At 43.9% G+C, this 21,388-nt stretch overlaps 2 protein-coding genes across 3 annotated transcripts in view; both read left to right on the plus strand.

The window, feature by feature from the left end:
- The window catches only part of CENPH (centromere protein H), a 17,616-nt gene extending 13,032 nt beyond the window's left edge, over nt 1-4,584 (plus strand). Inside the window, exon 9 of one of the 2 annotated variants that reach the window (XM_039543553.1) lies at nt 1,687-1,827. In XM_039543553.1, the coding sequence (XP_039399487.1) occupies nt 1,687-1,719 (33 nt within the window). In that variant the 3' untranslated portion in view covers nt 1,720-1,827. Of the gene's footprint in view, nt 1-1,686; nt 1,828-4,415 lie in introns of those variants that run through there. The other variant, XM_039543552.1, reaches the window with a different exon arrangement.
- Nucleotides 4,585-13,896: 9,312 nt separating this feature from the next.
- Nucleotides 13,897-21,244, plus strand: MRPS36 (mitochondrial ribosomal protein S36). The gene is made up of 4 exons (XM_039543743.1): nt 13,897-14,042; nt 16,025-16,088; nt 19,342-19,544; nt 20,955-21,244. The coding sequence occupies exons 1-4, from the start codon at nt 14,004-14,006 to the stop codon at nt 20,970-20,972; spliced, it is 324 nt and encodes a 107-aa protein (XP_039399677.1). The 5' UTR covers nt 13,897-14,003; the 3' UTR covers nt 20,973-21,244.
- Nucleotides 21,245-21,388: the final 144 nt, after the last annotated feature.

Here is a 21,388-nt window from a genome sequence, read left to right on the forward strand (position 1 = left end):
CCACCTTGTGGTGCCTTGCAGTAGCACCTACTAGTAGTGTTCACTAGAGCCATGGTTCTTAACCTGGGGTCTGCAGACTGTGTCTTAAGGGGTCCACTTAGACTGAAAACTGAACAGAATTCAATTATATATACAGACAATAGATTTCCAAAGGGGTCTGCACTGCCACTTGAAATGTTTTAGGGGTCTGCAAATGAAAAAAGGTTGAGCACCACTGAGCTAGAGCACTCTTTTTTTCCTCCCTGACCCTCCCGTCAGCATCACTGATGTACTGAGGGCAAGGCTTTATAGGTGCAGAGCGTTCTCCCCACCTCAGTTCCTTCCAATTGCATGCCACAGACTGCTGTGAACCTCTTCATTCTCGCCAGAGCATCTTTTCTCAGTAGTTAGTGTGAGCTGTTAGTTTAGTCAGTTAGTGATTCTTTTTTGGTTCCATGTTATGGTGGAACTAAAGAAACAGAACGCAAGGCACTTGTGTTCTAAGAGAAGGCCTATTTCCCCAACTCTGAGATCCTCTTCCACATTCCCCATCAGGAAGAAGATACTAGAAGGCATGGCGGGGACCATTTCACAGATCCTCTTATTCTCCCTCTTCCATAGACCACTGAGGTTCTCCACAAAAAAGCCAATTCCCCATATCTCCTGCTGGATCTGTTGTTGTCCCTGGTTCACTCTATCTCAGATCCAGACCCAGACCCAGATTTTTACTGAGGGAGATAGAGGAAGAATGCAGAGACTGACAGTGTGATTGGGACCTGCCTTTGGTCCTCCCCTGGCTGGCATATTCCCACATCCTAGTTGCTAGGGAGACTGGCAGCTCTGGGGCCTATGATTGTACTGTGGGCCACCTTAGGATTTTTTTCAGTTATTACCTCTCCATCCATATGGAGAATGTCTCATCTGCGAAGGATCCAGAAGCCCAGAGATACTTTGATCCGACTCTTCTGGATACGCTGATGATATAGGCAGTGATTCCTGAAGTTTTGTCCAAGGGAGAAGAGTAGGAGTAGCCTCCACTCTTTTAACAGAAGCAGATGGACACGGATTATGAACCAAATCCATCACCTGACAAACATGTGTGGGTGGCTTCAGCTTCCTCTCCAGTTGAGGACGCTATGCAGTTCCACAATCTGGTGGAGAACATGGTTTCCATCTTGAATCTACCTGTGGTATCTTTGGAAGAGACTACCTGCCTGGTATGCAATATCTATGGTGCTACAGCTAAGAGTAGGATATCCTTACCCATCATAGATGGACTGCTACAGTCAGACGGATCCATTTGGTCCACTGCTGCATCATCAGCCCATCTCCAAAAAGCCAGATAAACTATACCAGGTATCTTCTGAAGGTTTTTCTTATTTTCATGCCAATCCTGTATTCAGTTCCCTGGTGATGGCTGCTGTCAGCCATAGAGCAAGAACTGAGCAGAAGCACTCCATACCAGCTGATACAGGACAAAAAGATCAAGTCGTTAGGGAGAAAAGTGTTCTTCCTTGTCCTTCAGTATTAGGGTGATGAATTATCAAGCAACCATGGCCCATTACCAATTCCATTTATTGGGTGGGGGGTGGGAAATGACTTTATTTTTATTTGACCTGCCGGATGACAGAAAAAGGTTGGCTAATGCCCTCTTAGAGGGTCAAAATGTAGCTAAACTTTCCATTTGATCTGCCTTTGATGTTTCAGACTCTGTTGCAAGCACATTGGTATCTGCTGTGACCATTAGGAGGCATGTATGGCACCATTCCTCATCCTTAACTATAGACACTAGACTGAAGGGGAAGGTGAAGGTCAGTTTAGTGAAAAGACATGAGTTACTGCAAAAACAGAAGGATATAAGATCGATGGCTCGTTATCCAGATCTGATTCCCTCCTAGAAGGAAGCCCTCTCCCTCTTTCAGGTACCAGAGGCAATCCTGTCCACAGTCTTCATTGTCCTATTTTTTAACAGATCAGACATCGGCAATACCAGCAGCAGGCAGTTTCTCAGAGTCCATATGAAAAAAGGCCTTTCAAACCAAGGTCTAAACCTAAACAATCCACTGCATCATCAGCATCCTTACCACGAAGCCTCAAGCCCCAGTTTTGACAAGATATGCAAAGAGTCAAAAAACAGTTAACTAAGACCAATCTCTCCTTTTATTTGGGAACAGACTAGCCTACTTCATCAATGTCTGGAGGCAAATTGCCTTGGACCAGTGGGTCCTAGAGATTATTGAAACAGACTATGCCAAATAATTCAAAGGTTGCCTCCCCACAATTTTCCCTATCCTTCCCTCTTCAGAAATCCCACTCTCAAGGTGATTCTTATTGCAGAAGTGGAAACATTTCTTCTGATAGAAGCAGTCAAGGATGTTCTCAAATACCTGAGAGGCCAGGGTTTGCAGAAGAAGGATAGGGGGGTTTTAACTGACTGACGGGCCTTGAACATGTACATACGGAAGTATTGGTTCCGTATGTTGACTCTGGCACCATAGTCCCGTCACTGTCGGTCATGGATTGGTTCACAATTCTCTATCTAAAAGATGCATATTTTCATACTTCAGTTTGTCTCATGCACGCTGAGCAGGCATAAAGGGCCAAGCTGTCACTGACTGTCCTCAATTCCTTCCTACTGCTCATGACAGTTGTTAGAGCTCCCTATCCTTGCCTCTACAAATCTTTAGTCAAAATCTGTAAATAGTACCTGTGTATAATTAGTGTAGATTTGGGGAGGGTTAGTTAGTTTTGGGGGGTTTTTTGTTTTTAAAGTTGTTTGTTTTCTGTGGTTCCAGCACCCAGTTTGGGTACTGAAGATATGCTGTACTCTCTGGGTTTCGAGCCTTGCCACTCTTGTAATTAGGCAATGCCTAATAGTGACCCTCACCTCAGCTGTTGTAAGTGCTTGAGGGAGGCTTGTGAGTGATAGGTGTGACATATTTGTAAGGGCTTTAAGTCCCGTTCCATCCGCTGATGGCGTTGGTGCCACGTCCTCTATCTGAGTCATCTACCTCAGTTCAGGTACCGAGCACCTCTGTGTCAGTACACATCACACGTTTGCGTCTTACTATGCAATCTCTCAGCAACCTAGAGCCTATGCTAAATTTGGATGAGTGGTCCTCCCGTCCCTGTTCAAATAGACTCTAAACCCAACTCCAGATAGGACTCCTTTTTGAGTCACCTACAGCAGAATGATCATGGGCGATCACTCGAAGAAGAAAAAACTGTTACTAATCTTTCTGTAATGTGTTCTTTGAATTGTGTTGCACATGTCCATTCCACAACCCACCCTCTCTAATGGAGCTGGTCTGGTAGGAAGGAACTGAGGGGAGTCGAGGTAGCTCAGCCCTTTATGCCTGGGCAGTGTGTGAGAGACAGCAGAGGGTGCTCAGGCCTCCCCAGCAGGTACCGCTAAGGGTAAAAACTCTCTAGCTGTGCACCGGAGCACACAAACACCTACAGTGGAACACCTCTCAAAGAAAAACAGTTACGGAAAAGTTAGTAACCATTTATTACTTGTAACCAGAGTTCAAGATGGCTCTGCATGTTCACACTTCCCACCCAGCTTATCTCTTTGTTGGAGTCCTTGTTTCATTCTGTCCCTCTGGCTTTGTGGTGGAAGGAACTGAGGTGGACAGGGAGCTCTGCCCCCTATATAGCCTTGCCCTCAATACATCAATGACACTTGGGGGTTAGGGGCGGAAATGGCATGAGAATTCTCTAGCTGACACTGCTAGAAGGTTCTACCACAAGGTACGAGGAGTGGCACCTTGGAGACTAACAGATTTATATGTTCATAAGCTTTTGTGGGCTAAAACCCACTTAATTGGATGCATGCAGTGGAAAATCCAGTAGGAAGATAGATAGATATATACACACAGAGAACATGAAAAAATGGGTGTTGCCATACCAACTCTAACGAGACTAATCAATTAAGATGGGCTATTATCAGCAGGAAATAATAGCCGACCTTAATTGATTAGTCTTGTAAGGTGCCACAAGCACTCCGTTCTTTCTGCTGATACAGACTAACACGGCTACCACTCTGAAACCTGCTACCACGAGGTGGTGCAGTACCCCTAAGTGTGAATATACTGAGCTAAGTACAAGTTACACGTAAGTAACCTTCATTTTTGTAAGCACTTCAATATTTCTTGAGGGGAGATATCCTTTGGGTTGAAATTAATACTTCCTGTTCTCAGCACCAAGATCATATGCATGGTGTTAAAACAACACATTTTCTGTGTTTTGAGTTACTAAAACTAGAGAGTTTTTTTCAGTTCATGTACTTTATAAACTGATTCAGACTTTAAAAAAGGCAAGAACTTGGGCAACTTTTTAATAAGTGACAGTTAAAATAGTGCTTTAACATATTAGGGTTTTTTTAAACTGGTTTTCCTATGGCATTTAACCTAATGATAACTATCTTATTACAGGGCATCATTATTGGAAGTAAAGTAAACTGGGCAGAGGATCCAGTTTTGAAGGCAATCGTTCTACAGCTTGAGAAAAATGTGGACTGTATCTGAATAAGCCACAAGACTTTTTTTTTTTAAAGCTATAGTTTTTATATAATATGCACCAATAAACCGGAGTTCAACTAGACTGACGCAAGTAATGGTAACAATAGCAAGACAATTTAAGAGACTTTGAAAAAAGGACCTTTCTACAAGTGCATTTCCTCTGCTATGGTGATTCAGATGTGCAATTATACAGTTGTTGGTGCAAAACTGAATCATTATTTTAAGGACTTAGATTGTAACAGTACAGTCTGAGCTGAGGTAAGTGCATAGTTGCTCAAGTCCAGGGAAAGGACTGCAGCTGTCTAAGTCCTGTTTGTCCCTCCACACCCAGGAGCACAGTGATCTGCTACTGGCTGGCATATTGAAGGCTGGAAACAAGGCTCTGCTTTCTTCCCCCATCTTCCTGCTTTGGAGTGGGAGTAGCAGTCCCCCTGGTGCTGTTCCTCCCTGAAGTGTGACTCTCACTGTAACTAAGGCAGCATCTCACTCCCCTAATTCCCCTGCATCCTTTCCTAAGGACATGTCCCAGTACTGCACATTGTGAAACCAGTAATCGAACAAAGGATGTGTAGTCATTTACAAAGGCTACTATTGATAACCAGTGTAGCACTTTGGCCAAAGTGCTATGTATGATTTAAAACTTCTTTAAAAGTTGAGCTCATTTTATTTTGTATGACTTCAAAATGACTAATCAGTTTTGATCATCATTTAGTCTGTGCTGTAGCTGTTCCTGCAGCTCTCTAACACCAGCTTCAATAAAAACTGTCTGTCCTGAATCACAACAGCCAATATAGAGAAAATGGGGGTTGTGCAGAAGGCATGTGGAATTTTGATATAGGCCAGTGCCTGAGTTTCTATACAATTGAACTTAGTTTTAACTTCATTCTTTACAATTTGACAGATTTGTATCTGGACTTCATTCCACACTTAAAGAAAATTAAGTAAAAAGTAACATTTTGGATAGAGGAAATGCATTTAGTTAAATAAAAATGTAGGTAACAAATTCAGAGGTGATCTGAAGTTGGGGAGAAAACTCTTAAGATGAGAATGTGACTTCTGTTTTTGTTAAGCTTCAAAATGCAAAAATAGATTAAACTATATACTGTAGTTTTAAGTCTTTCTTAGTAATAACCTCAATAAAAAGACTTGTGCTGACTGCTTCCCTTTGTCTTCTCATGTATCTTGCAGCTCTTCAGAATTGGTGATTAATATAGTAAATAGTCTGTATTTTATATCAACCATATCTGCTCTAACCCCGCAGACAGAGACCAACACCTAGAAAATCTCCACCAAGCATTCTCAAGACTACAGTACCCACACGAGGAAATAAGGAAACAGATCAACAGAGCCAGATGTGTACCCAGAAGCCTCCTACTGCAAGACAAACCCAAGAAAGAAACCAACAGGACTCCACTGGCCATCACATACAGTCCCCAGCTCAAACCCCTCCAACGCATCATCAGGGATCTACAACCCATCCTGGACAATGATCCCATACTTTCACAGGCCTTGGGTGGCAGGCCAGTCCTCGCCCACAGACAACCTGCCAACCTGAAGCATATTCTCACCAACAACTGCACACCGCACCATAGTAACTCTAGCTCAGGAACCAACCCATGCAACAAACCTCGATGCCAACTCTGCCCACATATCTACACCAGCAACACCATCACAGGACCTAACCAGATCAGCCACACCATCACCGGTTCATTCACCTGCACGTCCACCAATGTAATACATGCCATCATATGCCAGCTATGCCCCTCTGCTATGTACATCGGCCAAACTGGACAGTCTCTAAGGAAAAGGATAAATGGACACAAATCAGACATTAGGAATGGCAATATACAAAAACCTGTAGGAGAACACTTCAACCTCCCTGGCCACACTATAGCAGATTTTAAGGTGGCCATCCTACAGCAAAAAAACTTTAGGACCAGACTTCAAAGAGAAACTGCTGAGCTCCAGTTCATCTGCAAATTTAACACCATCAGTTTAGGACTAAACAAAGACTGTGAATGGCTTGCCAATTACAGAACCAGTTTCTCCTCCCTTGGTTTTCACACCTCAGCTGCTGGAACAGGGCCTCATCCTCCCTGATTGATCTAACCTCGTTATCTCTAGCTTGCTTCTTGCTTGCTTATATATACACACCTGCCCCTGGAAATTTCCACTGCTTGCATCCGAAGAAGTGGGTATTCACCCACGAAAGCTCATGCTGCAAAACGTCTGTTAATCTATAAGGTGCCACAGGATTCTTTGCTGAGTCTGTATTTTTTAATGATCCCATGTGAAGTAATATGTATAGAAGACTTGGTGGTATTTTAGAGCTTCATCATTCATTCATTCATGCCCGTCACCCCAACCGGGGTATGGGCCGCCAACAACAGATCTCCATAGTCTTCTATCCTGGGCCATTCGCTCTAGCTGGTTCCAGGTATAGCCCATTTTTTTGCTATCAACCTGAAGGTCGCGTCGCCAGGTATTTCTTGGGCGGCCTCTTTTCCGCTTGCCTTGGGGGTTCCACTGCAGTGCCTGTCTGGTGATGTTGGTTGGCTGCTTGCGTAGTGTATGTCCTATCCAGCCCCACCTTCTCCTTCTAATTTCAGAGCTTACTGACTTCCTTCTGTCCTTGCTTCTGTTGACTCAGACAGGCATGTTAGTTTATATTTAAGTGACTGCTGACAGAAAATTCAGTATCTTCCATTGTTACAGTTGTGTTGGTCTTAAGATGAGAGAGAAACAGTAAGTGAGGAAATGTCTTTTCTTGGACCAGTGTCTTCTGGTGAAAGATCCCGGACCTGAAAAAGAGCTCAGTGTAGCTCGAAAGCCTATACCTTCCAGCAACAGAAGCTGGTCCGGTTTAAAAAAAAAAAAAAAAAAATTACCTCAGTCACCAACCTTGTTTCTGTTTGAAAAAAAGGCTGTTTACCAGTCTGGCTTATGGTCCTTTATTCTCCCATCACCTCCAGTTTTTCTCCCCTCTATCCCACACCTGTATCCTTGTTCATGCCTCTGGTATAGACAGGTGTTCACTTCTTTTTGAAGTACTAGCATGCCTGTGCACTCTAAATTGGTATCTGCCTCCTCTGATTCAGCCCCTTCGAAGAGCACTATTGCAGAGCAGGGACAGCAGCAACATTCTCACCCTCCAAGAGCAAGGCCACCTCAGTGAAAACGCTGTTGTCAGTGGTAATAGCCTCCTTAAATCAGAGAGAAAATGCAGCTGTCACCATTTGTGGCAACAGGGCACCCTTCTTTGAAAGAAAGTATAGTACCCCGTACTGCTGGTTAGGACCTGTGAAAGGAAGCTGGCTCAATGCTCATGGCAATAAGACTTCACTTCTCTCAGACCTCTGGAAGCGACTGCTTCACAGAAGAAGAAGCCATCAACTCTCTGGCCATGGGCTCCTCTGGAAGAAATGCACAAGCCGTGTCATAAGAGGGAAGTGTTAGCTAAGTTAAATCTGTCAAGCATAAGATAAATTCTTCGAGTGATTTGCTCATGTGTAGTCCACAATAGGTGTGCGTGCTCACCATGTGCACCAGTGTCAGAAGTTTTTCCCCTAGCAGTACTTGTAGGGAGCGCCCCTAGTAATCACCTCCATGGCTGTGCGCTCTACCCACCCTCAGTTCCTTCTTGCCACCAGTGAAGGTACTTCGGAACTGCTTTGCTGCAGCTTGTCCCAGAACTCTTGTTCTTTCAGTGTATGTGACTTGTAGTTAGTACTCGATTAGGTTTAGTTTAGCTAGTGCGCCCAGGCCGGGGCATGCCCTGTACCTCGGGTTTTAAGTTGTGTGACACTTGTAGGCGGACGATGCCAGTGAGTGATCTGCACACAGACTGTTTACGCTGTTTGGGTGAAACTCATCTCAGCGATCACTATAAGATTTACAAGTCATTTAAGCCTCGGACCAAGAGAGAGAGACATTAGGCTATCCTCATGGAGTTGGCATTGACCCCAACTGTGGCGCGCCGCTCTGAGTTGGCACCGGGCACCGCAATGTCGGTGCGCGGTGACGCCCCCAGTGCCAGCTACTAGTCGGCACCACTCCCCGTCCATGGGGCATGCCAAGAAGGCTAAGAAGAGGCCTTCTCCACCACAGCACTGGAGTAAATCTGGGGCAGAGACTAGACCCGTGTTGGGCAGTACTCAATCCCCATCAGCCTCTAGGCCTCCGACTCTAGTCGAGTGGAGTAGCCCGGCACAGGCTTCTCCAGATGCCCTCCACTCCGGAGGCCCTGCAGGCGGCCCGAAACATCATGTCCATGCCGGTACCAGGAGCACTGCCAATGTTGGCCCCACGTTCCAGAGGCAAGCCACCGCAAGGATCTCTGCAGTCACCCCCGACTCTCTCTCGGTCGAGGGCCCGTTCCTGACACCATTTGCTGGTCAGCAACCATTCTGTGCATAGTCCACATGGGTCACCGTCAACTGCCAGCAGGTTGTCTGGCTGTGTTCCGTCTGACTGAGATTCAGGCACCGCTCCACCTCAAGCAGCAAACACCAGGGCCAAGGCAGACGCCACCAAAGGCCCTCGTCTTGGAGGGGCTATCAAAGCTGGTCGCAACACAAATGTCGATGCCATTCCTGTTCATCGTCTCGCTCCAGGACCCTGCCACGGCACCGCTCCCGCAGCCCTGGATGTCGATTGCCGGTGAGTCACCATTGCGGATCTGCCCATCGGACCGATCGCCGAGTAGCTGTTACCAACGGTACCGGTCCTCCACGTTGAGGTCACAGTCTCGGGGTCGGCACTGCTCCTCCTGGTCCAGGGACAGTGGCAGGTCGTATGGCAGCCCAGCCTCCCTTCGTAGCTGTCCATCGATGGGTCAGGCCAGCCAGACCAAACAACCTGCTCCCCCAGTGCCACAGTAGGTGCAGTAACACCGGGCCCTGTGACCGGTGCAATGGTACCAGTGGGCACCGTGTCCCCCAATGCAGCCCCCGGTTGGGGGTTTGCTCGGTGGCCGGAGCCTCAGAAGGGCCATCGGCCTCCCTCTCCCGGCCTCCGAGGAAGGAGTCAATGGGACGTACATCCTCGGCACTGTGCCCAGAGACTGACTAGGATGTGGATCCTCCGGTGCCGGTGGATACACAAAGTACAGCACCGACCTCACCCTCCCCTGATGAGGCAATTATGGCCCCTCCTCCGTCCATCCCACAGGAGGACTCTAAGGCACACCAAGAACTATTAAAAAGGGTGGCATCAAGCCTCAACCTCCAGGCAGAGGAGGTGGAGGAGCCTTTGGACTCCCTGTTTAACGTACTGTCCACCTCAGTACTGGGCAGGGTGGCCTTGCCTCTCCACAAAGCGATGGTGAAAATTTCAAATGCCCTATGGCAAACCCTGGCCTCATTGGCCCCAATCTCTAAGAGAGCGGAAGGCAAGTATTTTGTGCCCACCAAGTGGCATGAATACCTATACACCCATCTTTCCCCTAACCCTCTGGTTGTCGAGTAGGTCAACCACAGGGAGCAGCAGGGCCAACCAACCCCTACACCAAAAAATAAAGATTCAAAGAGGCTGGACTCATTTGGAAGGAAAATGTATTCGTCCTCGAGGTTACGGGTGGCAAACCATCAGGCTCTCCTGGGCTGGTATGAGTTCAATCTGTAGGGCTCTTTGCCCAAGTTTGAGGACTCCCTCCAGGAGTGTGACAGGAAGGAGTTCAAAGCGCTGGTGGAGGAGGGTACAGCCGCTGCCAGGGCAAGCTGCAGGCAGAATCGGATGTGGCAGACACGGCCACACGGTCCATGGCCTCCGCGGTGTCCATGAGAAGGGCGTCATGGCTCCTGCTTTCTGGGTTGTCCAGTGAGGCGCACACCTCCTTGCAGGACCTCCCATTTGACGGCAAAGCTCTGTTTGTGGAACAAACGGATATAAAACTGCATGGCCTGAAAGACTCCCGCCCGCTGCTTCAGACTCTGGGCCTCTATGTTCCGGCTCCGGCTAAACCTAAGTTTAAGCCACAGCAAGCTCCCACCCAAGCCGCCCACTCTAAATGTCATGGGACTATAAGAAACATCTGCAGAGGCAGTTCTCCCTATCATGATGCAGCTCCTGTTAACCCATATCACTGCTGCATCATGACAAAGATTTTAGGAAAATTACTAGTTAGCCAATTGCAGTCAGTGTTCTCACCTTTATATAAATCCAGATCAGACTGGATTTATTAAGGATAGACAAATGTCAGACAACATTCAGAAAGTACTTGCAATCATCCATAATGCCAGAACACACAAAAATGTTTCGTTACGACTTGATGCAGAGAAAGCCTTTGATCAAATAGAGTGGAACTTTGTTTCAAGTCCTGTCCTATATGGACATTGGTCTCAGTTCCTTAAATGGATAACTGCTCTTTACACCACCACAAAAACAGCTGAGAGTTAATCAGGTTAAGTCTCCCCTGTTTGAATTACACAGAAGGACTAAGCCTGCTGGCTCCTTTACTTTTTGGACTGGTGCTAAGGAACAGTTAATGTGTCATAAGAATAAAACTTGGACAGGAACACATCAGAAAATAGCTTTATATACAGAAGATGTAATATTTTTATCTAAAGCAAATATTTCCCTAAAATTAGTTTCTAAGGAAATCCAGGAAATTGGGGAAGTATCTGGGTTCAAAATACATTATACCAAATCTGAAATGCTAGCTATAAGTTGTCCAGACTCTGAAAAGTCACTCTTCCTGAACATATCTGGGTACAAATAGGTATCGGATTCTATAAGATATTTGGGAATTCAAATCTCAAACAACCTATAAGAGCTCTACCATTTAAATATCAAACCATGACTTCAGCAAATTAAAAAAGATCTGTAGTGCTGGGGAAAGTCTGCAATTTCTTGGTTGGGAAGAATTGCTGCAGTCAAAATGAACATTTTGCTAAGTATCTTTCTTGTTTCAAAATCTGCCTGTAATAATCTCAGGTAAAACCCTAGCAGGAATACAGAGCATGTTGTTATAATATATATGGAATAAGATAAGACCACGAGTAAGTGCACACATTTTGTACTATCCTATTAAACAGGATGGACTCGCTATTCCAAATATTCTATGGTACTATGAAAACCAGACAGCGCAAAGCAGTAGTGGATTGGTGGCACTCTAACACCGCCAAAGACTGGGTCTTTATTGAACAAAGAAGTTGTGCCACTGTAAACCTCATTAGGCTATTGATGGATTTAATTATGGATTAATTAAAAAAAACAAACAGTAAAACCCTCCAGAAATTTACACACATCTTTTAGCAAAAACTCTTATGTTTTTGATATATTACATCTTGTTTCTTGTTTTTGTTTCCTTCCCAATGACACTTTTTTTAAATAATCCAGATCTTAACCAAGTGACAAACTAGAGCATTTTAAAGATTCAAAGAGCCATAGACTACATATGGTTGACCAGCTCTTCAGTAAAGAAACTTTTCTAACCTAGTTAGAGATCAAAATTAACCAGCCCACTCTTTTGTAGCACCAGTACTTTTGAGAGATATAATGCCTGACTCAACTTTCTAGCAAAAAAATATTGTATACAGAAAGATAACTTTAACAGAAGTGATGGCATTATAACTTACTTGGCATATACAGTCTAGTCAAGCCAAGCTACAGTATTCTTATTTATATATTGAACTGATAATCTTTACAACTTTTCTAACAAAAGTCCACATATGACACTGGGGAAAGGACCTATATAGACAAATTACTCCAGAGGCATGGAAAAGAGGGCTAGCAACCTTAGGGCTTGGCTACACTGGAGAGTAGCAGCGCTGGTGGTGGCTTTACAGCGCTACAACTCACTCACCGTCCATACTTGCAGGGCACATATAGCGCTGTACTCCACGTCTGCCTGGGGAATAAGGACTGCAGCGCTGGAGTGCCAGTGTAAACAGTGATTAATCTTACTACACTGTAACTGACCTCCGGAATTTTCCCATAATGCTTTTAACTAAAGAACTCTCTTTGTTTTGTTATGATGCTTCTCTTTGTTTTGTTGTGAACTCGGGGCTCCCGGAGCTGCTTATCTAAAAAACAAACACAGCTACTGTTTACTGTGAATGAGGCAGGCAGGGGGATGAATGTCCACAGCTAGTGTTTGCTTGAGGAGAGAAACAGCATGGCGGGGGAGGGGGGGTGAAGGGAGTCCGTTGGAGCAGCTGCTTATCTGGTCTGAAGGCTATTTGCATTTAAGAGTGTGGGGGAAGTGGTCGGAATTTGCAAGGCAGGGAGCTGATACAGTGTCAGCTCCAAAAATCCACTCTCTCTCTCTCTCTCTCCCCCATGCTCCCTGTCACACTCCACCGCACCCCCCTCTTTTGAAAAGCACGTTGCAGCCACTTGAACGCTGGGATAGCTGCCCATAATGCACCACTCCCAACACCGCTGCAAATGTGGCCACACTCCAGCGCTTTCCCTACACAGCTGTACGAAGACAGCTTTAACTCCCAGCGCTGCACACCTGCAAGTGTAGCCAAACCCTTAGTTTGTAGCACAATAAAATGCACTTTATTTAAGATACTGTTTCAATGGTACCTCTCACCAGTTACGTTAAAATGTAGAGAGAGATTGAATAACTGTTGGAGAAATTGTGGTAAAAGAGGAGATTTTATGCATATATGGTGGACTTGTCCAGTCACTGGAGAGCAATAGGATGCAATCTGTAACCAACTATCACTATTTGGTGGATATATTACCAAATGATCCTTTGGTAAACTTTCTAGGGCTTCCTACTGGAAATGATCACACAAAAGGAAATGAAGACTTGATCTTTTGTTTGCTAGTAGCTGCTCAGCTATTGATAGCATCTCATTGGGGGAAAAAATAGTCCAACTATAGAGGAATGGTTCAAAAATATGGGAGATTGTGGCTATGGAAATATTAACATGCCAATTATGTACCCAGCAAAATATGGTCACTTTAACTCTGCTAGACTAATAAGCATTCTGCCAGATAACCTCTCCCTGTGTAAGCACATAACATCACCTCTAAGCCTTCTAATAATACTGCTGAGGAAGCCAAGCTTGCTGGGGTAGAAAGTTCACAACTGGTTGGAGCAGAGTATTTAAACACCTAGGTCGGGTCTAATGGGGAATGTACAGCCATAGGTGCTGGAAGCAGGGGTGCTGTAGCACCCCCTGGTTTGAAGTGGTTTCTGTCATATGCAGGGTTTACAGTTTGGGTCAATGGCTCACAGCAGCCCCACTGTAGAAATTGTTCCAGCACCTCTGTGTACAGCATAAGATTGTACTCAGCTAGTATTTTGCTAACTGAACGAACCCAGCCATAAATATTGCGTATGTGGCAGCCGCAAGCGTAGAAGCAAGGCTGGCCTTGAGGAGCCCCGCCCCCCAGGCGGCTCTGGCCCGGCCCCCGCAGAGATCCTGACTCCAGCCCCGCCCTCCAGGCAGTTCTAGCTCTGCGCCGCCCCCCTGCGTGGCCCCGCCCCTCGCGCCGGCGCCGTGCTCGCGGACTGGAGGATGCAGTAACTGGCTGCGGGTCACCATGGGCAGCAAGATGGCGGCCGCCAGCAGGGTCGTTCAGGTAACTAGGGTTGTTTCCCTGCGAAGGGGGCGGGCCCGGCGCTCTGCGTTCGGCCGCCCGGGGGGAGCCTGGTGGGGTCTGCCCACCTCCGCCGGCGGCTGGAGACGCCGGAGCAGCCGGAGAGCGGGAGCGGCCGGAGCTGATGCCCTTGGCCTGGAGGTGCCGTTGGGGAGCCGGGGCGCTGGGGCAGTGGCGGGCCGAGGTGCTTCTGGGCCCGAGTCCGGAGAAGGGGCGAGCGGGTCTGAGCTGCGGGATTGCGGGGGCACGAGTGAGGCCGGGCGCGCGCTGGGGGTCAGTGACAGCAGTGGGGGCCTCACCTGCCGGGGGCGGGGACTCTTCCGCCAGCAGCGGGAGGGACGGACCCGGACTGCCGCTGCCCACAGGCCCCCCGGGCTCACCTGCTTCCGTGGGCGATACTTGCCAGTGGCTACAGCCAGGCTCCCTTCAGAACTGCTGCTGCTGCCGCCCACACGCGCGGGCCTTGTCGCGTCCCCACAACCCCACTCTGCGTTGAGGTGCACGGCCCGAGGCTCTGCTCGCACGACCCGTCGTTTCGTCCTCGGTGCCTGGAAGCGCGCGGTGTTCGCACTACAGCAGCCCCGGCCCGGGGGCCCTCGCACGGGTGCGGTACGTGGAGATGCCGGCGGCGCCTGATCACCCTGGGAGAGCTTCCTCGAGAGACTCGGAGGAGCTGGTGGAGAGAGGGCGCAGAACCGAGGGAGGGAACAAATCCTCGCTGCTCTTTCTTCAAGAGCCTCTATTCCAATTCTTTCCATTCTGGTTTAGCTATGTGGGCAACAGCCTGCTCTAACTGTCTTCAGCTTCCCCTTAAAGGGACACCAGCTTGCAAATCCCACCTCAGTCAGAAATAAGCCTCTGCTTATTAGTACAAATAACCATTAAGATACATGAAAGGGATTTGAGGGAAAAAAAATCTTCTTTTCTGTTTTTTCCAGTTTTGTTTCCTTTGTGCCTTTGATAGCACTTTGTGTGTAGCGGAATTTGCTTTTCTGCTTCATGGACCAAGCAAGTAGGGGCTCTCCAATGTCTTGATGTCCTCACATCCCTTTCTTCCCTACCCCTATTGACTAGTCACCTGGTCTGTTGGACCCAGTGCTCAATTGCCTGCTTCTCTTGTGGTATTATTCCTACTGCTATAGGGATGCCAGCAAATTGCCTATCTTGCATAATCTCCTTCTCATCAGGGCTACTGCACCCTCAAAATATCACCTTCCCATAATTGCTTATTTGCAACTCATAAACTGCTGTTAGGGATGCCAGCAAATTGCCTATCTTGCATAATCTCCTTCTCATCAGGGCTACTGCACCCTCAAAATATCACCTTCCCATAATTGCTTATTTGCAACTCATAAACTGCTGTTCTTGGGAATGAGGGAAAGCCTTTTTTATTTTAAAGAAATAAACTTTTTGAAAAAAATCGATGCAAATAATCAGGGATTTGGAGCAATCAAATTTTTGAATTGCTCCACTCCAGCTCCGGGCAAAAACCTACTGCTTGGCACTCCAAATCCAGGCTCTGCTCCAAAACCCTGCAAAAAATATCTTAATGCAGAGGGGGGTTGAACTCCACACCTACTAATATATAGCTGTTTACTTCTGAGACTACAAAAACCTTAGAATCCAATTTATACTGCAGTTATAGTTACTCCTCTATAAGCCATAGTTAGTTGTGTGGAAACTAAAAAAGCATTGCATTTGCTTTACAGTCTAATACATCTTTGATTCTGAAATGTCACTTGGGCAGTCTTAGCCTTGATTAAAAATAAAATTTAAGTTATTGTAAATCTCCCAAATCTGGTGTTAATGAAAGCGCAAAGCAACAGGGTAAAAATAATTGCTTAGTGTGTAGCATTCTTGCCATGAAAATCTCATGAACTTTTATATTTTATTTACCCAAACTCTCCCGCCTTCCCCCCCCCTCCCCTTTCCCTGCCTCCTTCCACTGCTGTGTCTTGTTTTAGGTAGTCAAGCCACATACACCCTTAATCAAGTTCCCGGACAGAAAAAATAGTCCCAAACCTAAAAGTAAGTATTTCATTTGTAAATAAAACTTATACCATATCATATTTATTTGCCTTAGTATTTACATAAGAACCTATGACACATTGTTTCTTTTTTGGCTTATGGCTCAATTTTGGCTCAATTGTTTCTGAGCATTGACCTAGTTTGGTGGCAGCTGCCTGATTTTATGCTTTAGAAAACAGATCATACTTAATGCATAAAACTGAGATTACCTTAGTTCCTTTGTTGCCCAGGCAGAGTTTTGAGGATCTCCATTTTTATCTTCCTACTTTAATCTTACACTATGAGCTCATTTTGCAAACACTAATCTCCATTTAAGAGAGGCTGTGCTAAACTCACTTTTAAGCAGCATGAATTTTCAATGAAGTTTGCAGCAAAAAGGCAGTCATTTTTTCCTTGCTTTGTCTGCAATATTTAAAATCCTGATGGTACCTGAGAGGGCAGTTTACTCCCACTATGCATAAGGGGAAAAAGTGGTTATATTTAAAAAAACAGTACTCAGTCTGATTTTACTGTATATCTGTATATTACTACATTGATGCTTACAGCGTACCAATCACCATCATATGTAGACATCAAAGTTGTCATATTGCTCCATTAAAATGGGATTGTGTATTGTTATGACTAACATTCCTCTTGACTCAATAAAGTATTTGAAACAAAAATAGGAGATGGGTTTTTATGAAATTCTGGCCTAATACTTCTTTTTGTCTGGAGGCTGTGATAATTCCTGGTTCATTCCTCTTTTAATTCAGTACCTATGAGACCTTCTTAAATACTGGAGTCAAACCTGTTCAGCGCACCTAAAATTAAAGGATCCCTTCTTCCTGTTTATGTCCCCAGAGCTCACCACTTATTTTAAGGTTTTTCACTGGTGGTGGTAGAGGTAGATATAATGAACATTACTATAGAATTTTGAAAAATGAGAACTTTAATTCTTGGAATCTAATGACTTCAACCCTGGTGTTGGAAGCACTCCATAAAAATATTTTTCTTTTTGGCTTGATTGGTGGTTTTGACCTGAGTTTGAATTCCCATTGAATATTTTTGTTAAAAAATTAAGTGTATTGGCAGAATTCTATGCAGTGTTTGGCCACACCATCTAATTTGTATCTAGTTCCAACACCCTCTACTCTATTGAAAATCTTTTTCAATGATTGAATAAACAACTAATTTCTCATCTCTTATTCTTCTAAATCTGATGTGCAAGTTCTGATTAGAGCTGGCTGAAACTCCAAATTTTTGATTCATGAGAAATTTCAGCTTTTCAGAAGTTGGGTTTGTTCTCATCATAACCAAACCAAATTTGTTGAAATATTTCAACAAATCCAAAATTTCAGTTTGGAGACACTGAAACATGGTGTTTGTGGAATGAAATATTGGAAACTAATCAGAATGCTATTCACTGAATCTCAGTTTCCTGGAGCCCCTGCTGGGATTACCAGCATCTGTGGTCCAGCATGACTCTTCAGTTTCCCTGGAAAATTTTGGACTAGCTTTGGTTGTGACTATTTCTTTTATATGGGTGGGGTGTGTGTGGATGGATGGATAGATAGATGCCTTTGTCACCTCGAGACTATTCTGTACATTTTCAATCCATTCATCCTGTAGTGATTTAGAATATAATAGCCTGTATTTTACCATGATGTGATGCTTTTGTGGTTGGCTGTATACTTGACTGGTTGGCCTTGAGGGATCTGTTCCTGGTTCCCTCCTCAGTATCTGGGAAGCCTTACCTATACTGAGGGTATCAAGTATATTTCTTCACTGTCAACTCTAAATATGTCTCTCTGCTGTTGCGGTCACCCAGAGTGCTAAGTCCCACATCTCTTCCTCAATATCCTTGAATCAGTTGAAACGTCACATGGCTAAAATTGAAAAACTCATCTTCCTCTGCTTCTTTCTCTGACCTTATCAGCAACTTCATCATCCATCTGGTCCCCTGGGTTGGCAAGCATAGTTTCACATTTGACTCCTTGTACATTTTGACTCATTTAGGATTGCTAACTCCTGTTACTGCTTATTCTGCAACTATCTTATCACTTCTGCTTAAATGTTGGTCTTAGGTCTGATCATTTCTCACCTGGGCTACTGCAGCCTCCGCATCTTTGGCTTCCTTGACTTTTGCATTACATTCACTCTAGTCCACAAATTGAGGCTGGGGGTGTAATAGGATGGGAAATGTTGCTCCCATGGGACTTGAATTAGGAATCTTTACTTCCACATGATATTGTAATTGTGTAGTCTACTGTGTTGTCAAGTCTAAATCATTTGTTTATAGGGTTTTTTTGTCCAGAGGGATGAATGCTATATAAACACATTGCCGCTAGAAAAATGTATTATTGGCTGTTTTGACCATCTAGCCCTCATCATCAAGTTCTTGCATTGCCATGCAATGCTGACTTATATCATGTTCAAAATCTTCCATCCTTGCAGCTTCAAGGCCCTTCTGACACCTAGTTTCCTACTCCCCAGCTCATAACCCAAGTGTTTATTTATATTTGAGGCTGTTTCTGTACTTTTCTACAAGTTATTCCATGCCTTCTCTCAGTCTCCTATGCCTGGAATGTCTTTCTTGACCCTGTGCATCTCAAATCCCTCAAAATTCACCCATTTTGGTCAGCATTCAGCAACTGACCTCCACTCCCTGTGACCTTCATTTTGGATGTTACCTACAAACTATATTATAGGAATTAATACAAACAAAGCATTAAAAATGGGTATAATAAAAACCACATTTTGTAATATTTCAGTTACAACCTTCATCCTCCCATAGACCTGTCCCTTTGTGGACAACTTGTATTGTAAACTACTTGAGTAGAAATATAATGACCAAACCTTAAAGAATCCCACATGCTTATGACATTCTATAAATACAGTGCCTCACAGTGTATTTGTATGTTCTTAATCTGCAGTTACAGCTTCCCAATGTAAGTATTTGTAAAACTATGTACTGGTTTAGCTACTGTTGCAACATCAGTACCTATCCCTTTCAATCTGTGCTTCCTCTTACTCTCAAAATTTGACTGTATCAATGTTCTCATTGCTATATTAGTCCCTAAAATTGAAAATAAAAGTATATGGTGAGAAGGAAGGGGTTTAAATTCATGCAAGTAGCTTTATAGTGAAATTCTACTGCACGACCAGTACCTTCTAACTTTTACTGACTGCACTAATGAATAACTATACTCAAGCCCGTTAAGGCATTAAAATATTCTCTGTACTTCTATACATGGTTTTGAAATCTGGGTTTCAGTGCAGGAATCTCTACAAGCAAGGGTACCACCACTCCATGCTTCAGCTGCACAGATGTCTGTAGGAGACAGACCACCAGCCCTTCAAAACTTTTCATCCATTAGTAGAGTACAAGGCACACCAGACACGACAGAATTAGTAAAAACATTACCTCAAAAGTACAGGAGAAAGTTGATGTCAGATGAGGAGATGGAATACATTCAAGTAAGTTTTGTTATATTTGTTACTACATATGTCCTCTGTAGTTATTCACTATGTTGAAAACTTTGCAAAACAACTTCTGGACAACATGATAAATATCCTTATCCAAGTTAACTCTTGTTAACTTTACACTTACATCAAGCATTACAGCTTAATTTGCAGTAAATGCAAACTAAATATTCTGCAACACACAAGCTGGGTAGATAAGGTATCCCTGTTTGGCAGTTCAGGATACTGATACACACAGAGAGGCCGTGACTTGCCCACGGTCACGCAGAAAGCCAGTGACAAAATCAGGATTAGAATTTGTTTTGAAGTTCTAGACTACATTTAATCCATTAAACCATGTTATTTCAGTGTCATTACGTATTGTATTTACAATTGTCTACATGTACTTCTATTAAAATTAGTATATTTATTTTTTGCACAAAGTGCTGATCCTTTCATTTGAGTTTATTCATAGACTGAAGAGGCTAAACAGGTAGCTTATGCTCAAAATATAGGTTGTGTGTTTAGGAATAAAAATTACAGAAACAAATATTCATTATTTCACAGAAAACAAATTGAGTTTAAATGCTCCCTTATAGTGTTTGCAAACTAATATTGCAGCATTATGCAAGTACACGAGAGGCAGAAAATTTAATTGACTACAAAATGGCATTGTACCTGTAATTTGTTGAGTTTTGAGCACTTGGTCACCAGATGGTGACAAAATGGGAGATTAGAGAAGAATATCAAAAATATTAAAGAGCTGGAGGGATGGGTTTGAGGCGAGACTAAAAGAACTAAATCTGTATAACTTGATTTGGTGATGATTAAGTCCACAAGTATTCAAAGGATATAAACATTGATGATAGAGAGAAAATTTTATATAGGGTGGAAAGAGGGCTATAACTAGCAGTAATGGAATTAAAGAAGGTGTGAAACTTCCTGACATTCAGCCTAAAAGTTTCCCAGCAATGAGAGGTATTAAGCTGTAAACGTCTAGCAGGAAAACAGTGGAAACATCTTCTGGACACCTTAGATTATTAAAACAGAGAATATTTAAACAGGAAGCTTGCTTTTTACTGTCTTTTTTGCACTTTTGAGCTTGGACAAAGAAAATAACTAGTCAGTTTCTTTTGCAGGCTTTTATTCACCAGTGTAATGCTGCAGTGTTCATTTTTACACTGACCTATATAAGAAGTTACATAAACATTTCTCAGATTTTTGTAAGGTTTTTTTTACAACATCTAAGACAAGTAGAACTTGTGTCCATAAAAGTAATAAATAAAAGGTAGAATTCTTAAATGTGCAAATAACCCAGTATTGAAAACAGTACTTCCCTACTCAGTAATAACAAAGTGCAAACCAGCATGTCAGCTTCCATTTCTTTTAGTAGAAGACATGTAATTGTCTATTTTTCTTTTACAGCGTGGAGGTCCAGAATAATTACAGAAGATACTTGTTCACCACTACTGAATGAATTACTGTATTCACATTAAAGGCCTTCCTCACTCTGAATGTTATAAACAGTTTGTTAATAGCTTTAATAAAGATCCTGTATAAAGGGGAGAGAAAGTTGACACTTAGACCACTTCTCTTCTAATGTATGTTTCTGGGCCAGCTTTTCTATTAAAAGCTGATTTAAGATAATTGTCTGAATCCGCTTTAGAAATCTACACTATTAAAATGTAACTTAAGTAATAAAATTGTCAAGAATATCTACTTTTGTAGCCGTTGTTGATCCACAAACAAAGGTCCAGATCTAGTGCAAAATCTCTCAGACCCATAAGATGAGCATTGTAAAGTTCTTATAATAAAAAGTAGCAATCTTAAGGTTCTTACTTTTCAACTTCAGACAGATA

This window comes from Mauremys reevesii, linkage group 6, assembly GCF_016161935.1.
Source record: "Mauremys reevesii isolate NIE-2019 linkage group 6, ASM1616193v1, whole genome shotgun sequence".
Taxonomy (NCBI): Eukaryota; Metazoa; Chordata; order Testudines; family Geoemydidae; genus Mauremys; species Mauremys reevesii.